At 39.9% G+C, this 24,206-nt stretch overlaps 1 protein-coding gene across 1 annotated transcript in view; it reads right to left on the bottom strand.

Annotated features, from left to right (window-relative positions):
- Positions 1-306: 306 nt before the first annotated feature.
- Positions 307-24,206, bottom strand: part of LOC136884684 (kelch-like protein 26) — a 121,873-nt gene continuing 97,973 nt past the window's right edge. The window contains exons 2-7 of the mRNA XM_067156951.2: positions 22,812-22,977; positions 16,551-16,796; positions 14,622-14,996; positions 12,382-12,669; positions 5,366-5,996; positions 307-787 (exon numbers count right to left, since the gene is read on the bottom strand). Coding sequence (XP_067013052.1) covers positions 636-787; positions 5,366-5,996; positions 12,382-12,669; positions 14,622-14,996; positions 16,551-16,796; positions 22,812-22,973 — 1,854 coding nt within the window. The 5' untranslated portion in view covers positions 22,974-22,977 and the 3' untranslated portion in view covers positions 307-635. The remainder of the gene's footprint in view (positions 788-5,365; positions 5,997-12,381; positions 12,670-14,621; positions 14,997-16,550; positions 16,797-22,811; positions 22,978-24,206) is intronic.

A 24,206-nucleotide genomic window follows, 5' to 3' on the forward strand; every position in this document is an offset into this window, starting at 1 on the left:
CATCTGCTGCAATGTAGTTCATGCCCATTCAGCTGCACAACAGAAGACCTGGTTAAAGCGAAGCCAAATGCACTTGATGTTGCAAGATTTTGGGCTCACACAGTTTAATGTGGCTCTTCGTCACTGAAGTATTTATATTGTTTAATGTGTTTTCTTTATATTTAATTTTAAATATATGTATGCTTCTGACATGATATAAATAAATATAAATAAATTGGAATATTTTCCACTCAAATTTTTGAGAGTTGAAGAACTACACTACATCTTTTGTGAAAATGTTTTCCCCTACAACAGAAATACCTTCCCAATGCTCTACAAAAAACACATTTTTGACATAATTGTAAAAATTTAATGATCCTCAAAAGGTCTGCATTTCTTGCAGGTTTTGTTGCACTTATCCACAGCTTATAAGATGACAGCAATAATAATAATTAGTACAGTCATCTTTAAATTAACAATGAAATTCAGTACACATAATAATAGTAATTATTGAGCCAGGAAAGCTTCGGACAATTGCACTGGTCCCCTCAACCGTTCTACAGCAGACATAATAATAAATAAGTACAAAATTAACAAACAAACATGTAAAAACATACAAAGCTTGACTGAATTTCACAATTAATTTAAGACCGTTGTTATGTCCGTCCCTCGTTACTTGCCATCACCTCCATGTCGTCGCGACACCTGGGGATGTACAGTGTGACACAGGTGTGCTCCCAGATCTCTTGTGGATACTTGTCGCCTGTTGTCCAAGTGTCTGTCGCCAAATTGTAACTCTCTATGATGGCTGCAAACAAAATAATTACAATCATTTATCGTTCTTCTCCATATCGTTGGGAAAGAAAAATAAATCATACACTGCAGTACTGATTATACCAATAAACATTACACTACTTTGGTCTTCTGGACAACTGTTGTAATGTGGAGTGTAACAATTCTTTCTACAAACTGTGTCGAATGTGAAAGCAAGAGATAAACAGTTTCCACCTATTCAATATTCATTTGTTGCAACAATAATTACATACGAGGGCAAGTCAATAAGTATCTGCAATCAATTTTTACAATTTATTACAAAACTAGCAGATTCCCGCTGGTTCCGCCCGCAATGTACAAAGTATGGTGTTGTTAGTTACTATCCTCACGGATGTATTTGCAAAGTTTTCAGTTAATGAAATAAAGCACATGATCTGCTGTGGCAATAGGTAGGCAAGGGTTATTCTACCCGAAGGCAGGTCCGAACCTCTGCAGAGGTGTTCCTGAGCCGGAGTTTACGTGCGGTAGGGTGGCCAGTTCCTTTCCGCTCCTCCATTCCCTTACCCCCCACCAACAGCGCGTGGCAACCCATCCAACTCCTGACCGCGCCCAATGTTGCTTAACTTCAGAGATCTCACTGGATCCGGTGTTTCAACACTGCTACAGCCGTTGGCTGCTGTGGTAATAAACTGTAATATTATGTCAACAAAACACTTGAAAATACATCACACAAATAAATGAATACCCTTCAGTTAAAGAAAAATGAAGGAAATTGACCAGACAGAATAGCCGGACTGACTGACTTTAGTTTTCATAAAACATTTTAATATATAGAAGAAGAGTACACTTTTTATAGATATTTTTCAACATAGTCAACATGGTCCACCGTTTCACAAGCTTTCTGATACCCTCTGCAAAAAAAGTTTTTGGTTGTGCAGCACCACTTCCTTCACCTGATTTTTTTTTTTTTTTAATTTGCTTTACGTCGCACCAACACAGATAGGTCTTAATATGCTTACAACATTGAGTTCTTTATTCCACCTTTACAATACAATTGATTTAATATTGTTAGAAAATCATAATGCTACAACACTATTTTATAGGGACAGGTTTTGCTCGGTTTCAAGCATGCTCAGCCTATGTAATCATCTCAAGGTCATTTTTTAATTTTCTTTGACAAATTTGTGCTTAATTATAATTCTAAAATTAAGTGTAAAATACATAAACAAAGGAATTTGTGAACCCATTGATAGTTTAACAATCTGAATGACTACACTAAAATTGGAATAACCGTTAATTCTAAAGCCGTTGACGGCCAAAACACAGTAATAGCCAAATTTTCAAAATGTTGAAAATTTGGCTAATTTTTTTTTCTAAGTTCCAGTTTATTAAAAACAACTGTAATTTGACTTCTATGTTAAAATTTGAGTCGTAATTTTTGATAAAACAGATAGGTCTTACGAAGACGATGGGATAGGAAAAGCCTAGGAACGGGAAGGAAGTGGCCGTGGCCTCAATTAAGGTACAGCCTAAGCATTTGCCTCGTGTGAAAATGGGAAACCACGGAAAACCATCCTCAGGGCTGCCAACAATGGGATTCAAACCCACTATCTCCCGGATGCAAGCTCACAGCTGCGCATTCCTAACCGCACGGCCAACTCACCCGGTCCTTCACCTGTTGATCGGAGCTATGTCTTCAACAGTCACTCATCTGTTATTCAGGACCATACACGCACTTGTTCAATGTTGGCATCAGTTATGGCTGCACATAGACGCCCAGATCTTTCCTCATTCTTCATGCTGTTGCGACCCCTTTTGAACGGTTCAATCCATTGGTAAACACTGCTGTGGCAAAGCATTGTCCCTGTATCACGCTGAAAGTCTTCTTTTATGAATTTCCGCTCCTGGTACACTCTCAGATCACAAAAAAGGATTATAGAACGCTGTTTTTCCTTTACATCACAACAGCGCAAAGCTGTACTGATCTGATAATGCTGAAACCTACCCCAGACATAGACAACGGTGCCATCTAGCGCCTGGTGAGCAGACAATGCCATAGAGCCAACCTAAAGACAATTAGAGCAAAATTGCAGATACTTATTGACTTGCCTACGTAGATTTGGCACTAGTTTCGGTCTCTCTAGAGACCATCTTCACTGAAAATTATAATGTTAAGATACAACATTCAGTAATAAAATAAGCGTTATACAAGCTAAAAATCACAATGTAAGAATGTACTGCCGAAGTTCTATACAAGACAATTAAAAATATATTGAATACAAAACATTCTTGATGATTAACATAGGTTCGTGTGACTATATTATTTGTTAAATTCTGGTGCTACGCCAGATTATTAAAAATGTTCATCACAGTTTAAAAGGTTACACTTCTTGAAAGCTTCGATTTTAATACTCAAAATATTGACACCTAGAAAGTTCTTCTTAATACCAGGTTACAACTGATGAAATGTAAACAGAAATACATAATATTCAAATGGGACACACTTGCGTAAAGGTACAGTGTTGAATGGTGAGTTTGTTTTCCAAAACGGAGAGCTGAAATTGTTTGTCTGAAAGAGCGAAAGCAAGGAATTAGAAGAAAAATAAAGAGGAAGAAAGAATAAGAAAGACATAACTATGAGTTGCACGAACGTTAGGAGTTCTGATAGTCCAGATTGCTAATATTTGTGCAATTTCATTCCAGAACCGTTGTGTGGGTATGCGACACTTGCAACTTGGTTAAATACATTTGCATTCTAACCTATTCGTGCCTATAACTCCCATTTCTACTTATAAAACTAAGAGTGTAACAAAATGTGAATTTTTACAGATAATTGTATATAATTATATGTCATTTCACACAAAATTATTTTGCTCCCATATTTGCAAGCCTGTTTATTTTGATAGGAAGTTCTACTTTGATATGCAGACCAATTTTCCATAGTGAAAGCTAAGCAACACTTAATAGTCATAAATAGGTTACAAGACTCTTTCCCTTCATCAAGACACATTAAGGTTATTCACCAGTTGAGAGCAAAGTTAGTTTCATTTCACTCACGCCATTAATCTTTCCACACAAAATTATCATTTTGAAGGATACAGGGGAAAAACAATAGATGTCAATTTTTCTACTTTTGTGTAAATTAAATTTTAAAGTTTGAAACCATGCCATGGTAAAATTTATTGGCTCATGTATTCTTCCATTTCACAGTAGTAAATGGTACTTAACAAATTACAAGCAGGCAATGTAACTGGTGGGCTACATCTGATTCTAACGTATTATTTAATGTTTTATCCATTATAACGCCGGATCATAAAGATGAAAAACAATGAATGTCAACACTAACACAAAATTATACACTAATACAAATGTTGCAAATTTACTGGGGATGTTAGAAAGTTACTGTGGGGGGGTTAACATTCCTTTAAAGTAATAAACCCAAGAGATATGATAAGAAAGTTGCTCCAGACGAAAGCAACAGTCTTGCTATAGGGTGCGATACAAATATCTCAACCAGATTAAGTTTATTTATTTATTTAATCGTATGGCGATTATAACAACAAATTCGTAAGTCCAGGACAAGATTTCAGCCACTCTACAGCACTTTCTGAAAGATGATTCATTGTGAAACATCACCATGTTAGGTGATAATGTAAAACAAAATCTAAAAGGTTTCCACCTGTTCAATACATTTATTTACATTACATTGCTCTTCAATCCGTAATATGAAATTTATGAATGTTAGGTGATACGAAAAAAATAATTTATTTTCGTGATCGGCACGTCCAAAAACATGGTAACTGATATTTTGTGTCAGAGAGCAATTCACCACCGTACTGTGTAATAGGAAGGGAGAAGGTGGAGCCTGGTGCCAGCATATACAGTAGCCTACTCCTGCCAAATAGCACCAAGGTCCATCAGATGGACGAATCACCATCAACAGCATCACATGCTGTCACTCCGTAGGAACACTGCTTAGAGGTTTGGAATTGAATCCAGATGTTTGGTATGCAATCTAGTGATTAACAATTGTATACCACCACCTCTCCTATCCTGCCGGCGAACGTTCTGATCGTAACATTTTTTGACCAACAGGACTTGAACTGGCTAACCACTATGTTGGACTATATAAGCATGATGATGCCTTAATGATCATGACCACAGTTATTCTTCTAAAAAATGAATTTACTTTGCAAATGTTTAAAAATATACTTGTTTACCTTTCAATAGGTTGAAAAAAGAAGTTTTATGAATCAAAAACCACAGAATGGACTACAAGTGCAATATATGAAAGGTTTTCATAAGTTTGTATGTTGAATGCCACTCTGAATACATAAATAACCACTTTTTTATATTTTAAAAATTTCTTAATTGCACAGTTAAAGAGTTCTTGTTTTGTAAGAAATACAACCATGAAAAAATTAACTAAGTCAACACTGAAAAGTGTAGCTTCCATCGTAACATTTGAAGCCAGGCAAGGCCTAGCATAAGGCAGAGGATGTGTAAATGAATATAGTGGAATTAAACATTCTCAAACAAAAACTGTTCAGTCAACAGCTGTGATGAACAGCGTCACATGGTCAAGAATATTTTAAGAGATCAGAAAACTTACCTGTTGCTCGATCAAACATGGCATCACTGAGGAACCCTCCAATAAAGAAGATCTTGTTATCAACACCGACTATCCCAGCATGGTATCTAGGAGTAGGTATCCTGGTCACAACCTCCCAGTGATCTGTCTCTACATCGTAGGCATCTATCGTATCCACTAACACTCTGTTCCCAGTGTCCAGATCCTCAAACCACCCCCCACACACGTACAAGCGTTCCCCCAGCACTAACATCACATGATCTGCTCGAGGAGTCAACATGGGGGCACGCTGCTCCCAGGCGTCAGTCTCTGCATCGTACCGCAGCACGGAACTCAGAACGAGGTCTCGATCTAGTCCACCCGACACAAACAGCCAATGTCCGTCCTGCCGAGGCCAAGTGGCTCCAGCGTGCTGGGTTCGGAAACCTGGAAGGGGCCGGAGTGTCTCCCAGCAGTCCGTCTGAGGGTCGTAACGTTCGCAGGGACTCGTCTCCTCTTCGCTCAGATCCTCCTCGCTGGCCCCGCCGATGGCATACAGACATCCAGATACAACATTCAAAGAGAACCGACATCGCTCCCTTTGCATGGGAGCCATCGTTGTCCATTTGTTGTACCGAGGACTGTAGCGGAAACCAAACGGATGGATGTTCTCCTGTGGGAATTACAAACAGAATCTCAACTCGATATATTCAAACTAAAACACACAATATTGTAATCAGAAAGGTACTCGTCCAATTGGGAATTTGACGAATATAACATAGTAACTTAGGTGCTTCACGAATGAAAAAAAAAAGGGAAGCTCGAAAATGCATGAAATAAATTTTGGACACTTTCAGGGCATTTACTTGATTTGAGAACTGGGAAAAAAATCCAAAGAAAAGCAGCTTAATTTGTTCTGAATGATTTCCGACAAAACAGTGGTGTTACGAAATGTTGCGAAGTTTGGGCTGGGAAGACTTGGGAGGAAGGAGATGAGCTGCTCGACTAAGCAATACGTTATACTTGCAAATTTCATTTTAATGGTCTGTATTGATGTAATTTGATTAAGAACTTTATTTTTATTTAAAGTATTATCCGCACACTTTATCTTGGTGCATTTACACCCTAGTGCTGAATCGGTCGACCTCGGCGATCTTCGAGATTCGTACTGCCAACCTTTGAAACACGAACTATGAATCGCTTAAGCATCGTTGTGCGACAGCTAGCGTACACTTTACGTACTAGTACTGTTGTTTACACAACAAAGCCAAAGTATAAAATTCATGCTAGGAACAAGATTCGCATCGAGAAATGTTTTATAATGTTATATAATGCGTATGTGACATAGTTGTTGGCTTAAGATGATAACGGTTTAGAAATTTCATATCGATCGATCATATTCTCGATTCAATTCAGATTTCATTTTCATTCAGTTGGCAGCACCAGGCAACACTATCGATACCGGGACAGCTCCCTCCTTACTCCTCACCCCCGTACACAAATGCGCCAAGATAAAGTGTGCGGATAATATACACCTAATCAATACACAAGTGAAAAATACATATAATTTTAATGTCTAAGCGTGGTATGTTCCAAGCTGTCATTGGAGAGATGGCATGGAATGATATTAGTAGATGAATAAGATTGAATGGTGTTTTTAAAAGTAGGAAAGATCACAATATGAAGATAAAGTTGGAATTCAAGAGGACATATTGGGGCAAATATTCGTTTAATCAATCAATCACTACCGATCTGCATTTAGGGCAGTCGCCCAGGTGGCAGATTCCCTATCTATTGTTTTCCTAGCCTTTTGATTCCGAAGAAATTGGAAATTTATTGAACATCTGCCTAGGTAAGTTATTCCAATCCCTAACTCCCCTTCCTATAAATGAATATACAATTAAATTTAAATAAAGCAATCAATGATGCTGCTATCAGAACATTACTTTCAAAGTGCAGGAAAATAGTGGGATATTTTAAACATAGCCCCTATCTAGAAGATCAGCTTGATAAAAAACTTAAAAGAAAAGGCCTTGATGCTTATAAATTAAAACAGGACATAACTGCTTGATGGAACAGCACATATTTCATGTTTGAGATCCTCATGAAAGGGATTAAATGAGTGTGTGGGTGTCTTAAGCCATGCTTAGAAATATCAGACCACCTTGGCGGTAGCAACTACGTGATAAGTATTGGTGCCTGCGGTAATTCTCTTTACGTTGCTCCCACGTAGATTATGGGTACATAGATAGTTTTAAAAAGATTCTTGTAGAAGATCTTATAGCTAGGATAAATGACTGGTGTAATTTGAAGACATACCATAGCTAATGCTCTTGATCCTAGATTTAAATACCTTAGATGTACTGAAAAAAAAAAAAAAAAAAAAAAAAAAAAAAAAAAAAAAAAAAAAAAAAAAAAAAAAAAAAAAGGACCAGGGATTCGTGTGGAAAAGAATTTCGGAGAGAGATGTGGACGGAGTACAAGTTGCAGTAAAACCATGCAGCAAGAAGAAAGTGAATTTTGAAACCAACGAAGACAAACAGAATTCTGGTCATGCTATTTCGGTTTCGAGTTTGACACCACTTGAGACGAAGATTGCAGTCTACAAGTCATTGGTGGAACTGGAAGATGACTTCACAGACCCATTGTGGGTCACTTTAATATTAAAATAAATATATGATATGTCATTGTTTCTCCATAAACAGTATCCCATGGGCGCCATTTTCAAGTTTATGGCTTGAAGACGAAAGTTAATAATAATAATAATAATAATAATAATAATAATAATAATACGTAATGAGACTCAAAAAAACTCTCAGGGGTAGGGTGATGGGACACAAATTCACTAAGTACACTAACTTGGAATTTAAGGATCATTAATAATAATTTCAGAACATACAAATGAGAAAAGCTATTTATTAGGATGAAAAAGTGACGTAACGGCGTATTAACAAAATCTGAACTTACGGAAGCAAAAGAAAAATTGAATGAAATTAACTCTAAGAAAATGAACTGTTGCGTGAAGACTTGCAGTAACTTACGCCATAAGCTCACCATATGTAGACTCTGTTGTCTTGAAGCTGATGATGTGTGGATCTCTCGTACCAGCTGCCTCATCTGTTGTTGGATTCCAGTCCTACTTCTACATTTCCTGTCTTTAACACTTCCTACTGTACTCCTTACATAAAGTCGTAATGAGTCCTAATTTTAAATGCAAAACTACCATGGGTTATGTTCATGGAGAGAATACACTTGTATTCTTCCGTATTACAGAACAGTAGCGTAGCTAAATTCGTAATAAAAGTTCTCCTTCCCTATACTAGTCAAAACCTGTCTCCCGTTGACTACCTCTCGTCATTGAGATAACAAGTCCCAATGAGAGTAACATTTGAGTAGTATATACTCAGATGCGAAGTGAACTAAGTTAAAATCTTCTCCGATGTGCAGACGTAGAATCGTAGTAAGAGTGTCTTCCAAGAGTGTCTCAGAGTGAGAATAAGAATGTCCTCTCCAGCTTGAGGTGGAGAGGGCGAGGTCTCTCGTAACCTAGATGACGTACTTTTCCTGGAAATGGGCTGAAATTAGCCTGCTGACTCTGGTCACCTCACAACGGCTATTGGAAAATTTACTGCAAGTTATTAATATGAATGATGTTGAAATACTTTACCCAATAATTTGTTTGTTCAGAATACGTTATAGCCGCGATACAAAGAAATGAAATGATGATTGAAATGGATGATAAAAACCCTATATATATATATATATAAATATTTTAAACATGATCTATCAGTGATTATATAAGTATTCACCTTTCTCCTGCGATTCTTCCAATCCTTGCATTCAGGAATGCAGATGCCTTAGATGGACAGGAAGACCAATCTTGGCATGAAACATACCACCACACAATTAATTATATAGTTCAATAATTGAAAACATGCAGTGATGTCCCAAACATCACACGATTGCTCACTACCGCAGTGGTGTATAACTTCCAGTTTCTTTAATTGTTAAAACAGTTTTCTTACATCATGGAGAGATAAAGGACCATACAGACAAATTAAGAACAGAAAACTGAGCTTGAGTTCAACATTCACAGCTGCAGTAAAACAATGACAATTGATCCAATATTCTGTTGTCAAGTGGCATAGGGTTTATTGCTACCATAAAAGCTACATTTCTTCTTTACCATCATCATTGCTATCACCAATTAATCTTCCACAATTGCCCAGGTGCAGTATACAAGCACTTGTCGACATTGCCTGTCCAGGTGTAGCTTCTCCCGATCTACTTGGAGCCGTTCTATGCCTATATGGAACAGGACTAGGCTCATCCACCATCTAGTTGTTCCGGCCTAGCTATGGCTAGACCACCTAGTTACTCGCTACCACTTTAGGACAGATAGCAGCACCCTTCAGCACCCAGCCGGAAGTGGTGTGGATGGAAGGGGATGAGAGACTGTTATGCTTGGGTGCCTCGTGCGAGAGGAGATGAGAACATGTGACTGACTGTTATCGAGGGCATCTGCCCATCAATACTCAGTATTATGTATTTATAATGTGTTATATAAGTGTCTTAAATGTAATAAATGTTATTATTTAATCAAGTGAGTGAGTTACGTACAAAACATAGTTCTTCTGCCATCCAGATGTCCTTCCAGCCATTCTTGAGCTGCTCAGTTTGGCTTCATTCTCTTAACATGCCCAAACCATTCCAGTCTCTACTTCGCTATTACATTACAGAGTGGTATATCGTTGCAGAAGACCACACTCACTGGCGCACAACTATTGCAGTTGCTGTTGCACAATTTCAGCGTGAACATCGTAGACGGGAAGCAGAAAAACTTCAGAAGCGTAAACAACGCCAGGTTCAACCACGACCTCCACCCTCTCTATAAGGTGCAACCAATGTGGTGGTATCACAGTCTAAAATATACAGTCGCGAAGCTCTAATGATATTTTTCATCCGAGGCGACTGCAGCGCTCCAAGCGGCGAGGTAGAGGCAAGTTGCTAGCAGACAAAAGGGAACGAATTACCACTACAGTCTAAAATGGTCATAACTTCTGAACCATTCATGCAAATAATGTCTTAACAAGGTTATTGTAATCCTTATGAAATAGTGGAGGAGGTAAAACCATTTATTTTGATGAGGAGTTTGAGGATAATATCGAAATATTTATTTAATCTTAAGGAGTTATTTTTCCTTACCGCGGACTATAACATAAAATTGCTTCTAGAGGGCAACCGGTTCGAAATAGGTATATACCATCTCGGACTTTTTGTAGAGGTTTCTATGTTCTACAATTCGTACACTTACACTTGGGGTCTATCGTTGACGGTTCAGGCAGCGTAAGCCAAGAAAGCAAGTGACCGACCGACCGACATCGAACCTGCCAAGTTGGGCTAAGAAGGCCAGCGCTCTACCATGGTCCGTCACTTGCTTTCTTGCACTGCCTGAACCGTCAACGATAGACCCCAAGTGTAAGCGTAGGAATTGTAGAGCATAAAAACTTCTACAAAAAAGTCCACGAAAGTATACACCTGTTTCAAATCGTTTACCCTCTAGAAGCAATTTTATGTTATAGTCCGCGGTAAGAAAACATAACTCCTTAAGATTAAATAAATATTTCGATATTATCCTCTAACTCCTCATCGAAATAAATTGTTTGACCTCCTCCACTATTTCATAACGATTACAATAAGCCTGTCAGGACATTATTTGCATGAATGGTTCAGAAGTTATGACCATTTTAGACTGTAGTGGTAATTCGTTCCCTTTTGTCTGCTAGCAACTTGCCTCTACCTCGCCGCTAGAGGTGCTAGTGTTGCTCCAGCTGTCAAGTGGATGAACCTTTGTATATATTAGACTGTGGTGGTATGTTTCATGTCAAGATTGGTCTTCCTGACCATCTAAGGCATCTGCATCCCTGAATGCAAGGATTGGAAGAATCGCAGGAAAAAGATGTGAATACTTGGATAAAAGTAACAGCTGACTTGGATCACAAGACAGATCCACTTTTCTGAATCATGGTCCTGAGAAATTTCATCTTATCTCTGTCAGTAACTGTACATGTCTCCAAGACTATACATGGTAATTGGCAGAAAGTACATTTCATACACTTTTAGATTTGTAACATCATGGTAGAACTGGACTCCTTTATGAATCCTGCTGGCGATATCTGCATGGGAACAGTTATCTTGCATTAGAGTACTGCCAATATAGGCCTATTGGAAGTAATCTTCTTCCAGTCTACTCTGTCCAGCATGATGATGATGATGTTTGTTAAAAGGGCCCTAACATCAAGGTCATTGGCCTCTAATGGTACGCGATGAAGTGCAATGATATCATTATCAAAATTCAAAAACCATCCACTGACTAGAATTCAAAAAGGCAATGAAAATCGATTATGAATTTAAAACAATCAGTGGATCCGACCCGCAGTGCCCACCCTTCCCATAAAATAGCTTAAAACAACGGTAGAAACGGAACAAGAGACTGCTTCCGAAGCAAAAATACATACTGATGATGCTCGTTGTCCAAAGGGGTAAAAAAAACCAGGTCTCTGACCACTCATAATGGTACCAATCACTGGTAAAGTGGACCTATGGTGCTCCACCTCCCAAATGATACTAATCACAAACAAGCGTTCCTCACATAATCGTACTAATCACAGGTAATCTTGTGATTCCAAAAACAAGATCCCTTGGTCGCTCCTTACTACAGACAGGGGATACCATGGGTGTATTCTTCGTCAGCATCCACCACCCACAGGCCGGTGTCCAGCATGATGTGCACCTGTGCCCTTTGTCTATTGAGTGCCATACCCACAGTTTCTTAGCAACTTCTTTTTAGGCCGAAGTGTTAAAAATGGGCATTGCATAAATTTTGTTTTTCCTATATTTCTCTTTCTGTATAGCTCCAGATTACCAAATCATATACAAATTAAACAACGCCAATTCACTACTGATTTTCTTTTTGGTTCTACAAATAACCCCAAACACAAATAATCCAGAGTTTAACCACTTCAGATGATGAGAAAACTTGCAATACAAGTTCTTACCTGAAGAGACTGGTTGAAGCAGCCTCCAACAACATACAAGTCGTTGTCTAGTACAGCTGTACCGAAGTTGCACTGTTCGACGTGTGGGATCGACGTGAGATGTCTCCACTTGCCAACACTAGGCAGGAAGTAGGTGATCTCGTTAGTAATGCCTGCAATGCCAAATCCTCCGACCTTGACCACAGCCAATTCCATGCCTCGCGAGTTGACGAGAGGTGATGTTTGCGACACGGACATGCTGGGTATGGAGGACCGAGGCCTACTCTGTCGGCATGTCTCGCCCAGGACCTGAATTCATGAATTCACAATTAGTCTTCTGTATATGTTTAATGTAAAAAAAATCTATTTTAAGAAAAATATTGTGAAGTAATATGAAATAATCTGATACATGTTAAAAGATATTCAAAGACAAAAGTAATATTAAATACCATGAGGGAGCTAAAATCAAGTCATACAGAAAGAAAAATGAGAGGAACACATAGTACGATAAACACAATGACAAGTAAGTAGTGAATGAGTGAACAACAGACAGAGGAGACAAGGACAAACTCCACAAATTCGCTCAGTGCTGTCTTCAAATCACTACATCCATCCCTTCTCAGACCCAACAAGCTTGTTTTCGCTTCCCAGCTTCATCAGGAGGGTGCACTTCACACTTCATCTCACAACATGTGTATCTTCCAATTGCAATGTGTTTGATATATTATTATTTATTTCCTATATTAGGTTGATTGTCTGATCAATGATCAAGAGTCTGAACGTGTCAGGGTTTGCAATTCCAGATCTGATCTGGAAAAGTGATAAATGAAATACATAATATGATGAAAAATAAGATTGTAAAGTGCGTTTCCTCAAGATGTTCTCTGGTTGTTATTTTACGGCATTGAGCCAACCCTCCTCCTCTCCCCGGGCTTTGGACCGGCAACAGCAACCACTGAGCTACTCAATCCTCTCAGTAGGTGCTGTCATGAAACCAGAAGCAACATATGCAAGTAAAACATTATTCAAACTAAGTACTCAAGCAACAACAGACCAACTGCAGAAAGTGGATAGAAGAATTCTCTGGACAATTATTAATAAAAAACATCAGTGGAGTCTTTTACCCAATTCAGTAATTTACAAGGAAAGTGAATCAATTATTGACATGATGAAAAAACTTGAGGATTGTATTTCTTGGACACATACCGTTTGCCAAATTTTAGACTCCTAAAACAGCTTTTTGATTTCCTATGGAATAGTAAAACAAAAAACACTTGGTTTAAAGAAATACAAATGGATTTGGATGAATTGAAAATTACTGCAGAGCAAATTGAAAACAGAGAAGAGAAGAAAAGAAGATTCTATACAACAAATATACAAAACTATCACTTAAAACATGAAAACGTAAGCAGTATGTTATATCAGCAGAAGAACGGGCTGCAAGATCATCTAGAATGAAGTTTTGGGAATAAGAAAAATTATCATGAGCTAAAAAATGAACTTATTTGTTGGTTCTCTGAAAACCGTAAAAGAAGTTACTGGGACGTAAAGCCAATAACATTATTATTATTGTTGGTGTTTGCTTTGTTTTGTTTTAATTTTGTTTTGGGAGTACTGGTAAATTCATGTAGTGAAACTTGTGGTAAATATTTTTCGACTGACCAAGAACATTTATAACATGAAATGTATCTCTCATAACACCAAACTGAGGCATTACCAGACAGTTATCCCCTTAAGAAGAATGCTTGATACTTAACAGGAAAGGTTTGTTGGACAAACTGGAGGTCCAAGAGAAAAATACAAGGACCGATCAAAGTAGATGGATAGTACAGAAGGTGACCAATCTAGAAGCTATACATTTATACAGCAAAAAATCACAGACGTAGCCAGGAGGTGGCATCTTGACTTTCTATGGGCATGTCACGAGGATGAACCGAACTACGATGACCTACCGGCTTCTAAACTACTGGAAGAAAGGGAAGATAGGGACATCATGGCTAACAGAAATGAAGAAAGACATACAGGAACTGGGAGTAACTGAAATCATCATAAACCGAGCACCACCCAAAAGAATAATCAAACAAAAGAGGTTTCAGAACAGACCATCCTCCAAACAAAAGAAAGAAGGGAGAAACGTGGCCAGAGAATGTGCAAATACTGGGCAAACATCAATACCCACCCCAAATGCAATAATTTAATATCGTGGTCCTTAGTCGGCCTATACGAAACAAGAAGAATGAGAAGAATCTCAGTTTCCACACCTGTCGGTACAGCTGATGGTCCTGGTATGTGTGTCCAGCAAGCGTCTGCTGAAGCACCGCCTCCAGGTCCCGAGGTGCTATCTCCGAGAAGTGGATCCTCCTGAGTAACCTCTGGGCGAAGGACAGTCTCACGGTGTCGTAGTGCAGCCATCGCAGGACTATCCTCAACACTTCTCCCTCGGGGCAGTCCACGGGGAAGTCGCAGCTCAGAAGGTACTCCAGCTGTTGCGGGGCTAGCCGGTGGAAATCTGGAGAGCGTGAGAACTCCCTCAAGTGACCGCTCATGAAACGATACACCCTCCGCCTGAGTTGAGTTAGGGAGTACGTCTCTGCTATCGTCACTATGTCGATACAATTTTCAAGATCCAGCTGTGCCTGTGTAAACAAAGAAGCAAAATATTTAGTAAGCTGAACACTCAATACATTAGAGAAATCTATTCACAACATTTTTGGGACTACAGTACTACAAAATATTAGGTAACAATTCATAGAAAGCATTTGTATGAATTATATGGCAGTCATTAACTTTTTATTAGTACAAACTCTGCTCACTTATTTATTTAGCATTTGACATTACATATCACACATTATTTATTTACATATTTTATGCCCAAATTGGAACACTTAAATAAAACCATATACATTTAAGTATTCAAAGAATTAACTGGCAATTTAGTTTTCATCATTAAGTATCATTCACTTCACCCTGATTAGCTCCTCAACTGATGTTGGCGACAGAATGGGATCCAGCTGTAAAAACATGCCATATAAATTCATCTCACATCATCCTTGTTCACCTGATTTACCCAAAACACTATTAATTTCCCTTTTTCCTCCCTTTTTAAGATTCTTTATTACTGTCCAGATAGGTTTCCTCCTGCTGCTTGATCAAGAGTTTCCAGGTTATTACTAAAATCTTTCCAGGACTACTTCTCGTTTTGCTCGATTCTTTCATCTACATATAATTCCCTGTCTGCATCAGTCTTTGTTTTGAGCCATTTTTGATGCACAATCCTTTTATACTTATACTTTTCACCTCATCATTCACCAAGATGTCCAATTTTTCCCCATCTTTACACAGATTTCTTCCTAGGCATTCCCCTGCTGTTTCTATTACAGCATCCCTGTATGCCATCCATTCTCTTTCTATATCCTGAACCTGCTCACTGTTTGGAACATTTCACTAATCATTACCCATATAATTCTGTCTAATGTCCTCGTCTTGAAGATTTTCTACCCTTATTCGTCTACAGACAGATTTCACAATCTCTATCCTAGGCCTAGAGATACTTAGTTCACTACAAATCAGACAAGGGTCTGTATCATGGAAAAATACCCAAACATTCCTAACAGGTTCCCTAAATTCATACTCTTATGGATCTGGTGCCCCTACCTTCCCATGTGTACTGGTGAAAAGCCTTATCCTTGAAGAATGTATTCATAACTGCTAATCCCATGCTAGCAGAGAAGTCCAGTAACCACTTCCCATTTCTACTAACTTCCATATCTGTCTGGCCCCACGGTGTAAGGGGCAACATGTCCGCCTGTCACCCGGCAGCCCCGGGTTCGATTCCCGGCTGGGTCAGGGATTTTTAATTGTAAATGATTAATATCCCTGGCCTGGAGACTGGGTGTTTGTGTCGACCTTAATGTTCCTTTCCTCACATTCAACACTCTACACTTCCTCCATTCCAATTACACGCAGGATCATATCACATGGTGGAAAGAGGGGCAAAAGATCTCTATAGGTCGACGCCCCGAACAAATAGCTTTTTTTTTTTAAAAAAAAACCTTCCATATCTTGCCCACATTTACCAAACATTTTTGAAAATTATTCAAATATATCTATTTCTTTTAAATTAAATAAGAACAAGTATCTTAAGGTGCAATTAAATTCAAATCTCAGAGACACAGCAGCACCGATCTCACCTGAAGATAGTTTGAGCAAGCCTCAACGACAGCAACCACTTGAACGTGGCTGGCAGCCGATAGGACATCCTGGATGTTGGCCAGGTTTAAGGCAAGGCGTGATGTGTAAGCATACTCCAGTAGTAGCCGGATACCGGCTGCAGTCACTCCATTGAGGCAGATCTCGCTCTGCCTCGACTCCTTCATGGCGTCGGTGAACATGGCACGGAAATAGTCGCTACATGATGCCAGTACCACTCTGTGCGCCTGAAAAAGTCATAATATTTCCCTTATACAACAGCAAAGCATGAGAGCTCCCATGGAGTTACAAATTTCGTCTAGTAATATTTACTTCATGAACAGCGACGTTTTTTCAGTTGTGATTAATTTCTTAAGGTGACCTGCTTTTTTGTATGACATAAAAAACTCGATTGCAAGCATCTTATACTTATTCAGAGTGTCAAAATTTGCCAACATATTTTAAATTCCCCAGGGAGAAAGTGTAGGAAACCATGGTCAAAAAGGGACTGGTTAACAAACTGTAGAAATGTTGCAAGCAATGTACAAAAACTGTGTTTCCAGCTGGAAAGACAGAATGGTTTAGAAATGATTCTGGATGAAGACATGAGTGAGCTGTCTCTTTTTTTGTTCCTAATGCTTATGGATATTTCTTGTTTACAATTTGCTTTATGTCGCACTGACACAGATAGGTCTTATGGCGACGATGGGATAGGAAAGGCATAGGAGTGGGAAGGAAGCAGCCCTGGCCTTAATTAAGGTACAGCCCGAGCATTTGCCTAGTGTGAAAGTGGTAAACCACATAAAACCATCTTCAAGGCTACCGACAGTAGGATTTGAATCCACTATCTCCCGAATGCAAACTCACAGCTGCGCACCCCTAACCGCACGGCCAACTCACCTGGTCGATAAAACTGTAAAGTAACAAAAGAAGCATATGGGAATACAAAGATGAAGTTATTACTATTTGCAGACGATATTGTGGTCTGGGGAACGAACGGTACAAGAACAACTTAATGCACTGAACAAGAAAACTAAAAAGTATGGGATGAAAAACAGCACAGAGAAAAGCAAGACCATGGTGATATAAAGAGGAGAAAGACAAGGGAAAGGCATTGTGAAAATTTGTGGTCAAAGCCTTGAAATCAAGCTGAAATTACAGGCCAGTCAGTTTGATATGCATTGCATGTAAGCTTTGGGAAAGCATTCTTTCTGATTACATTAAACATGTTTGCAAAATTAATAACTAGTTTGACAGAAGACAGTTTGGTTTGAGGAAAGGTTATTCCACTGAAGCTCAGCTTGTAGGGTTCTAGCAGGATATAGCAGATATCCTGGATTCAGGAGATCAAGTGGACTGTATTGCGATTGACCTACCTAAGGCATTTGATATGATAGATCATGGGAGACTACTGGTAAAAATGAGTGCAACTGGACTTGACAAGATTGACTGTATGGGTGGCTATATTTCTAGAAAATGGAACTCAGAGAATTAGAGTAGGCAAAGCTTTATCTGACCCTGTAATAATTAAGAGGGGAATTCCTCAAGGCACTATTACTGAACCTTTATGTTTTCTTATATATATATATATATCAATGATAGATCACGGAAGCGGAGAGAAAGAGCAGGAGTGAGAGAATGAAGAGGTATTGGGAAGAAAGAAGACGTACCGAACAAGTCACTCGTGATCCTCAGGGGTCGTAACAAACCTAATAAATAATATATATCAATGATATGTGTAAAGAAGTGGAATCAGAGATAAGGCTGTATGCAGAAGATGATAATCTGTACAGAGTAATGAAAAAGTTACAAGATTGTGAGCAGCTGCAGGGTGACCTCGATAGTGTTGTGGGATGGACGGTGCGCAATGGTATGATGATAAACAGGGTTAAAAGTCAGGTTGTGAGTTTCACAAATAGGAAAAGTCCCTTCAGTTTTAATTAGTGTGTTGATCTCGCACACCACATATAACACTATCTTCCACCACAATTACACGCAGTTACCTACACACGGCAGATGCCGCCCACCCTCATCGGAGGGTCTGCCTTATAAGGGCTGAACTCTGCTAGAAATAGCCACACGAAATTAAAAAAAACTGTGTTGATGGGATGAAAGTTCCTTTTGGAGATCATTGTAAGTACCTAGATGTTAATATAATAAAAGACCTTGATTAGGGTAATCACATAAATATGATTGTTAATATAGGGTACAGATCTCTACACATGGGATGAGGGTATTTAGGGGCTGTAGTAAGGATGTAAAGGAGAAGGCGTATAAGTCTCTGGTAAGACCCCAACTAGAGTATGGTTCCAGTGTATGGGACCCTCACCAGGATTACTTGATTCAAGAACTGGAAACAATCCAAAGAAAAGCAGCTCAATTTGTTCTGGGTGATTTCCGACAAAAGAGTAGCATTACAAAAATGTTGCAAAGTTTGGGCTGGGAAGACTTGGGAGAAAGGAGACGAGCTGCTCGACTGAGTGATATGTTCTGAGCTGTCAGTGGAGAGATGGCGTGGGAGGACATCAGTAGATGAATAAGTTTGAGCGGTGTCTTTAACAGCAGGAAAGATCACAATATGAAGATAAAGTTGGAATTCAAGACGACAAATTGGGGCATATATTCGTTTATAGGAAGGGGAGTTAGGGATTGGAATAACTTACCAAGGGAGACATTCAATAATTTTCCAATTTCTTTGCGATCATTTAAGAAAAGGCTAGGAAAACAATTAATAGGGAATCTGCCACCTGGGCGACTGCCCTATATGCAGATCAGTAGTGATTGATTGATTGATTGATTGATTGATTGATTGAAATTGTTGACAGTTTCAAGTACCTAGGGAGTGAATCAAGGAATGACATGGAGATTAGGAAGGTGATGCAACAGTGCAATGCATTGTAACACAGTGTAAGAAACCTTGTGTGGAATAAGGAAGTACCAAGGAAGTGTAAAGAGATAATACAACCTGTAACAAAGTTCGGTGTATAGTCCTGTACTATCAACATGGATGAAGAATGCACGACAGTGACCTTCCTGTCCTGCGAAACAGTCTCCTCCCATAACTATGCACTGCTGAGATCGGCGGTATAATGTCCTGGAAACTTTGCAAAAAGGCTTCCTTTGGAATGGTGTTCAAAATTCTCGTCACGTTTCGTTGGATGTCAGTAATATCGTCAAATCTCTTTCCTTTCAAACTGGTTTGATGCGTGACTTTTAGGCTCTGACCTCCTTCCGACGAGGGAATCGCGGAGGACGCCATTCCAAGCTTTGCCGTTTCGTTTCAGGGTCGTACCTGAGATGCCAGGTTTCATCCTCAGTGACAACACAGTTCAAGAAATTTGGTGTCGCATCCGCCGTTTCGACAAAATCCTGTGAAGCCTCTAAACGTGCCTGCTTCTGATCGTCAGTCAAGTGATGCGGCACACGACGTGAACACGTTTTCCTCTTCCCTAACTTCTGGGTAACGATTTCTCGCACGGATTCACGGTTAATCTGCAGTTCATCCGCTATCATGAGCACAGTTAATCCCCGATCGTTCGTGATTAATGTCCTCGCCTCCTCAATATTTTCGTCCCTGACGGCGGTCACCGGTCTTCCGCTACGGGGGTTATCAGAAACACTTTCCCAGCCTCCTCGAAAACGGGCGAAACACTCGTGACACACTTCAATGACAGTGCTTTATCTTCATAAACACGTACCAGCAACGCATACGTTTCTTTCGGTGTCTTGCCAAGCTTAAAACAAAACTGTGCATTGATCTTTTGGTCGTTCCTGTTCGCAGTTCAGAACCAACGCACTAAACACGCACTGTGCCAAACAGGTCTTACACGGCGCACATACGATACTCAACTAAACGTTGGGAGCAGGTGATCAAAACCTGCTGCTACGCAGGTGCAGCGTTGTGTGTCGCCAGTGTTGCCGGATCAACCGTTCTGACTTCATCGAACTTTATTGTTACACATTGTATACAAAATATATGATGCACCCATATTTACTTACGCTGCTGAGACCTTGACAATGAAAAGTACAGAGGAGAGTAGAATTCAGGCCAGGAAAATGAAATACCTAAGTAGTATGACAGAAAAGAGAAATCGAGAAACGAAGATGTGAGAAAGGTCAGAATGGAAAACCTAAATGAGAGAATTGAGAGGAGTAAACTAAGATGGTTTGGACGTGTGAAGAGGATGGAGAAGGAAAGAATAGCAAAAACAGATGATGGAGATGAAGTTAGAGAAAAAGAGAGCGAGAGGGAGGCCTAGAATAAGATGGATTGATTCAATAAAGAGGAGTGCAAAAAGAAGAAACCTGGGCAAAACTATGGAAGAGGAATGGTGGAAGGAGAGAGGAATGAGGAAAAGTGCCATAAATACCCCGACCCGCCAGGAGCTGAATAAGGGGAAAAGAGGAGAAGGATTTTAAATTTCTTATCATGACTCTTCTAGGTCTAGATTGTGTCATCTATGGATTACTTAAACACATCACATTTAGCTCCAAACAAGCAGGTGAAAAGGTGTAGGGCGAACACCTGAATTCCTGAATGAAGACTAGATCTTTCCTCAGATTTTCGCTCAACCTTTATTATGTTACAGGAAAGTTTAGATGAAACAAAATTGAGTCGACACCCAGGCTGAGTGGTTCAGATGGTACAGCACAGACTTTCTAATCCCAAGCAGACGAATTTGATCCTGGCTCAGTCCAGTGGTTTCTGCAAGTGCTGAAATATGTTAGACTTTTATTGGTAGATTTACTGGAATGTAAAAGTACTCCTGGTTTTCTTACCATCGAAAGTATTAAAGCTTTTTAACCAGTGTCGTCCATCTATCAGTTACAATTTTACCTTTTTCAGTGACCTAAATGCATTTAATATGGAATCTAGGGAACAAGAAAGCAGCCTCCCCAAATATTGCAAGAGAGCAATCAGATATTTCCTGAGCAACGGTAAAATACCGGGTGGTTCTTTCGTTCCAAAGATGTCAAGCAGTCGGTAAAACACTGAAGGACAATCTAACAGTAAAGAGGAGATCCTGGGTAGTATCTGAAGAGAGAACAGATGTGCAGGAAACCCATCCAGGTGTGAACCACCTTACGGGTCCTGTATGTACTCTACCATTTAGAGATACAGTGATGTTTGACAAAAACAATACACAGTGGAAGATTTCCTCCTTGGCAACAAGAGTGATGCTCGACGAAAGCAATACACACGTGGAAGATTACCCGCTCGGCGACAAAGAGTGATGTTCAACAAAAGCGCCACGCACCTGGAAGGCCTCTCTCATGGCAACAAGAGTGTTGTTTGACAAAAGCACTAAACACATGGAAGATTACCCCCTCGGCGACAAAGAGTGATGTTTGACAAAAGCGCTACGCACGTGGAAGATTTCCCCCTTGGAGACAAAGAGTGATGTTTGACAAAAGCGCTACGCACGTGGAAGATTACTCCCTTGGAGACAAAGAGTGATGTTTGACAAAAGCGCTACGCACGTGGAAGATTACTCCCTCGGCGACAAAGAGTGATGTTTGACAAAAGCGCTACGCACGTGGAAGATTTCCCCCTTGGAGACAAGGAGTGATGTTTGACAAAAGCGCTACGCACGTGGAAGATTACTCCCTCGGCAACAAAGAGTGATGTTTGACAAAAGCGCTACGCACGTGGAAGATTTCCCCCTTGGAGACAAAGAGTGATGTTTGACAAAAGCGCTACGCACGTGGAAGATTACTCCCTCGGCAACAAAGAGTGATGTTTGACAAAAGCACTACACACGTGGAAGATTACTCCCTCGGCAACAAAGAGTGATGTTTGACAAAAGCGCTACACACGTGGAAGATTACTCCCTCGGCAACAAAGAGTGATGTTTGACAAAAGCGCTACGCACGTGGAAGATTACTCCCTCCCAACAAAGAGTGATGTTTGACAAAAGCGCTACGCACTTGGAAGATTACTCCCTCGGCAACAAAGAGTGATGTTTGACAAAAGAGCTACACACCTGGAAGATTACTCCCTCGGCAACAAAGAGTGATGTTTGAGAAAAGCGCTACACACCTGGAAGATTACTCCCTCGGCAACAAAGAGTGATGTTTGACAAAAGCGCTACGCACGTGGAAGATTACTCCCTCGGCAACAAAGAGTGATGTTTGAGAAAAGCGCTACGCACCTGGAAGGCCTCTCCCTCGGCGACAAGAGTGATGTTTGACAAAAGCACTACGAATGTGGAAGATTACTCCCTCGGCAACAAAGAGTGATGTTTGAGAAAAGCGCTACGCACCTGGAAGGCCTCTCCCTCGGCGACAAGAGTGATGTCCAGCAGCAGACCTTTGGAGCGCAGGGTGTTGAGGCCACACAAGAGTGTTCCAGTGTGGGAGGGCGACTCGAAGTGGACCGTGTTGAGTGGTCGGTCCTGGAGTCCCCACTCCCGCACGCGCGTCATCACTCTGAAACAACAAACAGTCGTTATCATCAGCAATGGATTTAGCTCTATTTTATAAACATTTCAATAAATATTTTTTGGAAATATCAATTGAATAAAGCACAAAAAAATTACAGTATGGTATTCATATACAGAATGGTGCACAGTCACCCCCATTCGTTTTATCCATTACGTATTTATTTATGATTTAGGACCCAAATCGATATAAAACTGACACTTAAGTAAGCACTACAGAACGGAAAATAATCCCTGATAGATAGCAAGTCTCATAAGATCCTCCGTGGCACAGGCGGTAGCTCACCGGCCTCTCACCGCTGGGTTCCGTGGTTCAAATCTCGGGCACTCCATGTGAGATTTGTGCTGGACAAAGCGGAGGCGAGAGAGGTTTCCTCCGGGTACTCTGGTTTTCCCTGTCATATTTCATTCCAGCAACACTGCCCAATATCATTTCATTTCACCTTTCAGTCTCTAATCATTGCCCCAGGAGTGTGACATGCTTCAGCAGCCGGCACAATTCTTATTCTCACCACTAGATGGAGGCTTCATTCGTTCTTGACCCGGTTGAATGACTGGAAATAGGCTGTGAATCTTTATTTTCAGATAGCATGTTCCATATATCAGTCATTTAGCCTCACGACTTCTAAGACCCTCACAATGATGATATCGGGCGTTCTAATTTTCTGGCGTCTTATTTTTATCGTGGTCTCTTTTTACAAACTGAAAATGACGTGACCTGTATTGGTCATATGAATGCATATTTTACTATGCTATAACATGGGGCGACTTCGCTCCTTGGGGGGGGGGGGGGTACTTTTCATAATTTTTGAGCCATCTGGAGGCAAGGATCTAAATGAATGTGCCTCAGTGTTATCAGTTTCCAGATGTTGGCTCAACTGGAAATTCATACATACAGTTTCACTGACTTAGCAGTCCGCAATTTGTGTTGATACACAAAAACAGTAAAGGGCAAAATATCTGTATTGTAATTATTAGTCATTAGGTTCATTCCAAATTGTAGTTCAGGTGGTTATGAGGATATGTAGGGGTGTAGTAAGGATGTAAAGGGGATGGCATCATATAAGTCTCTGGTAAGACTCACATTAGAGTATGGTTCCAGTGTCTGGGACCCTCACTACGATTACTTGATTCCAGAAATGGAAAAACTCCAAAGAAAAGCAGCTTGATTTGTTCTGGGCGATTTCCGACAAAGGAGTACTGTTACGAAAATGTTGC

The sequence above is a fragment of the Anabrus simplex genome, chromosome 13 (assembly GCF_040414725.1).
Source record: "Anabrus simplex isolate iqAnaSimp1 chromosome 13, ASM4041472v1, whole genome shotgun sequence".
In the NCBI taxonomy this organism is placed as follows: domain Eukaryota; kingdom Metazoa; phylum Arthropoda; class Insecta; order Orthoptera; family Tettigoniidae; genus Anabrus; species Anabrus simplex.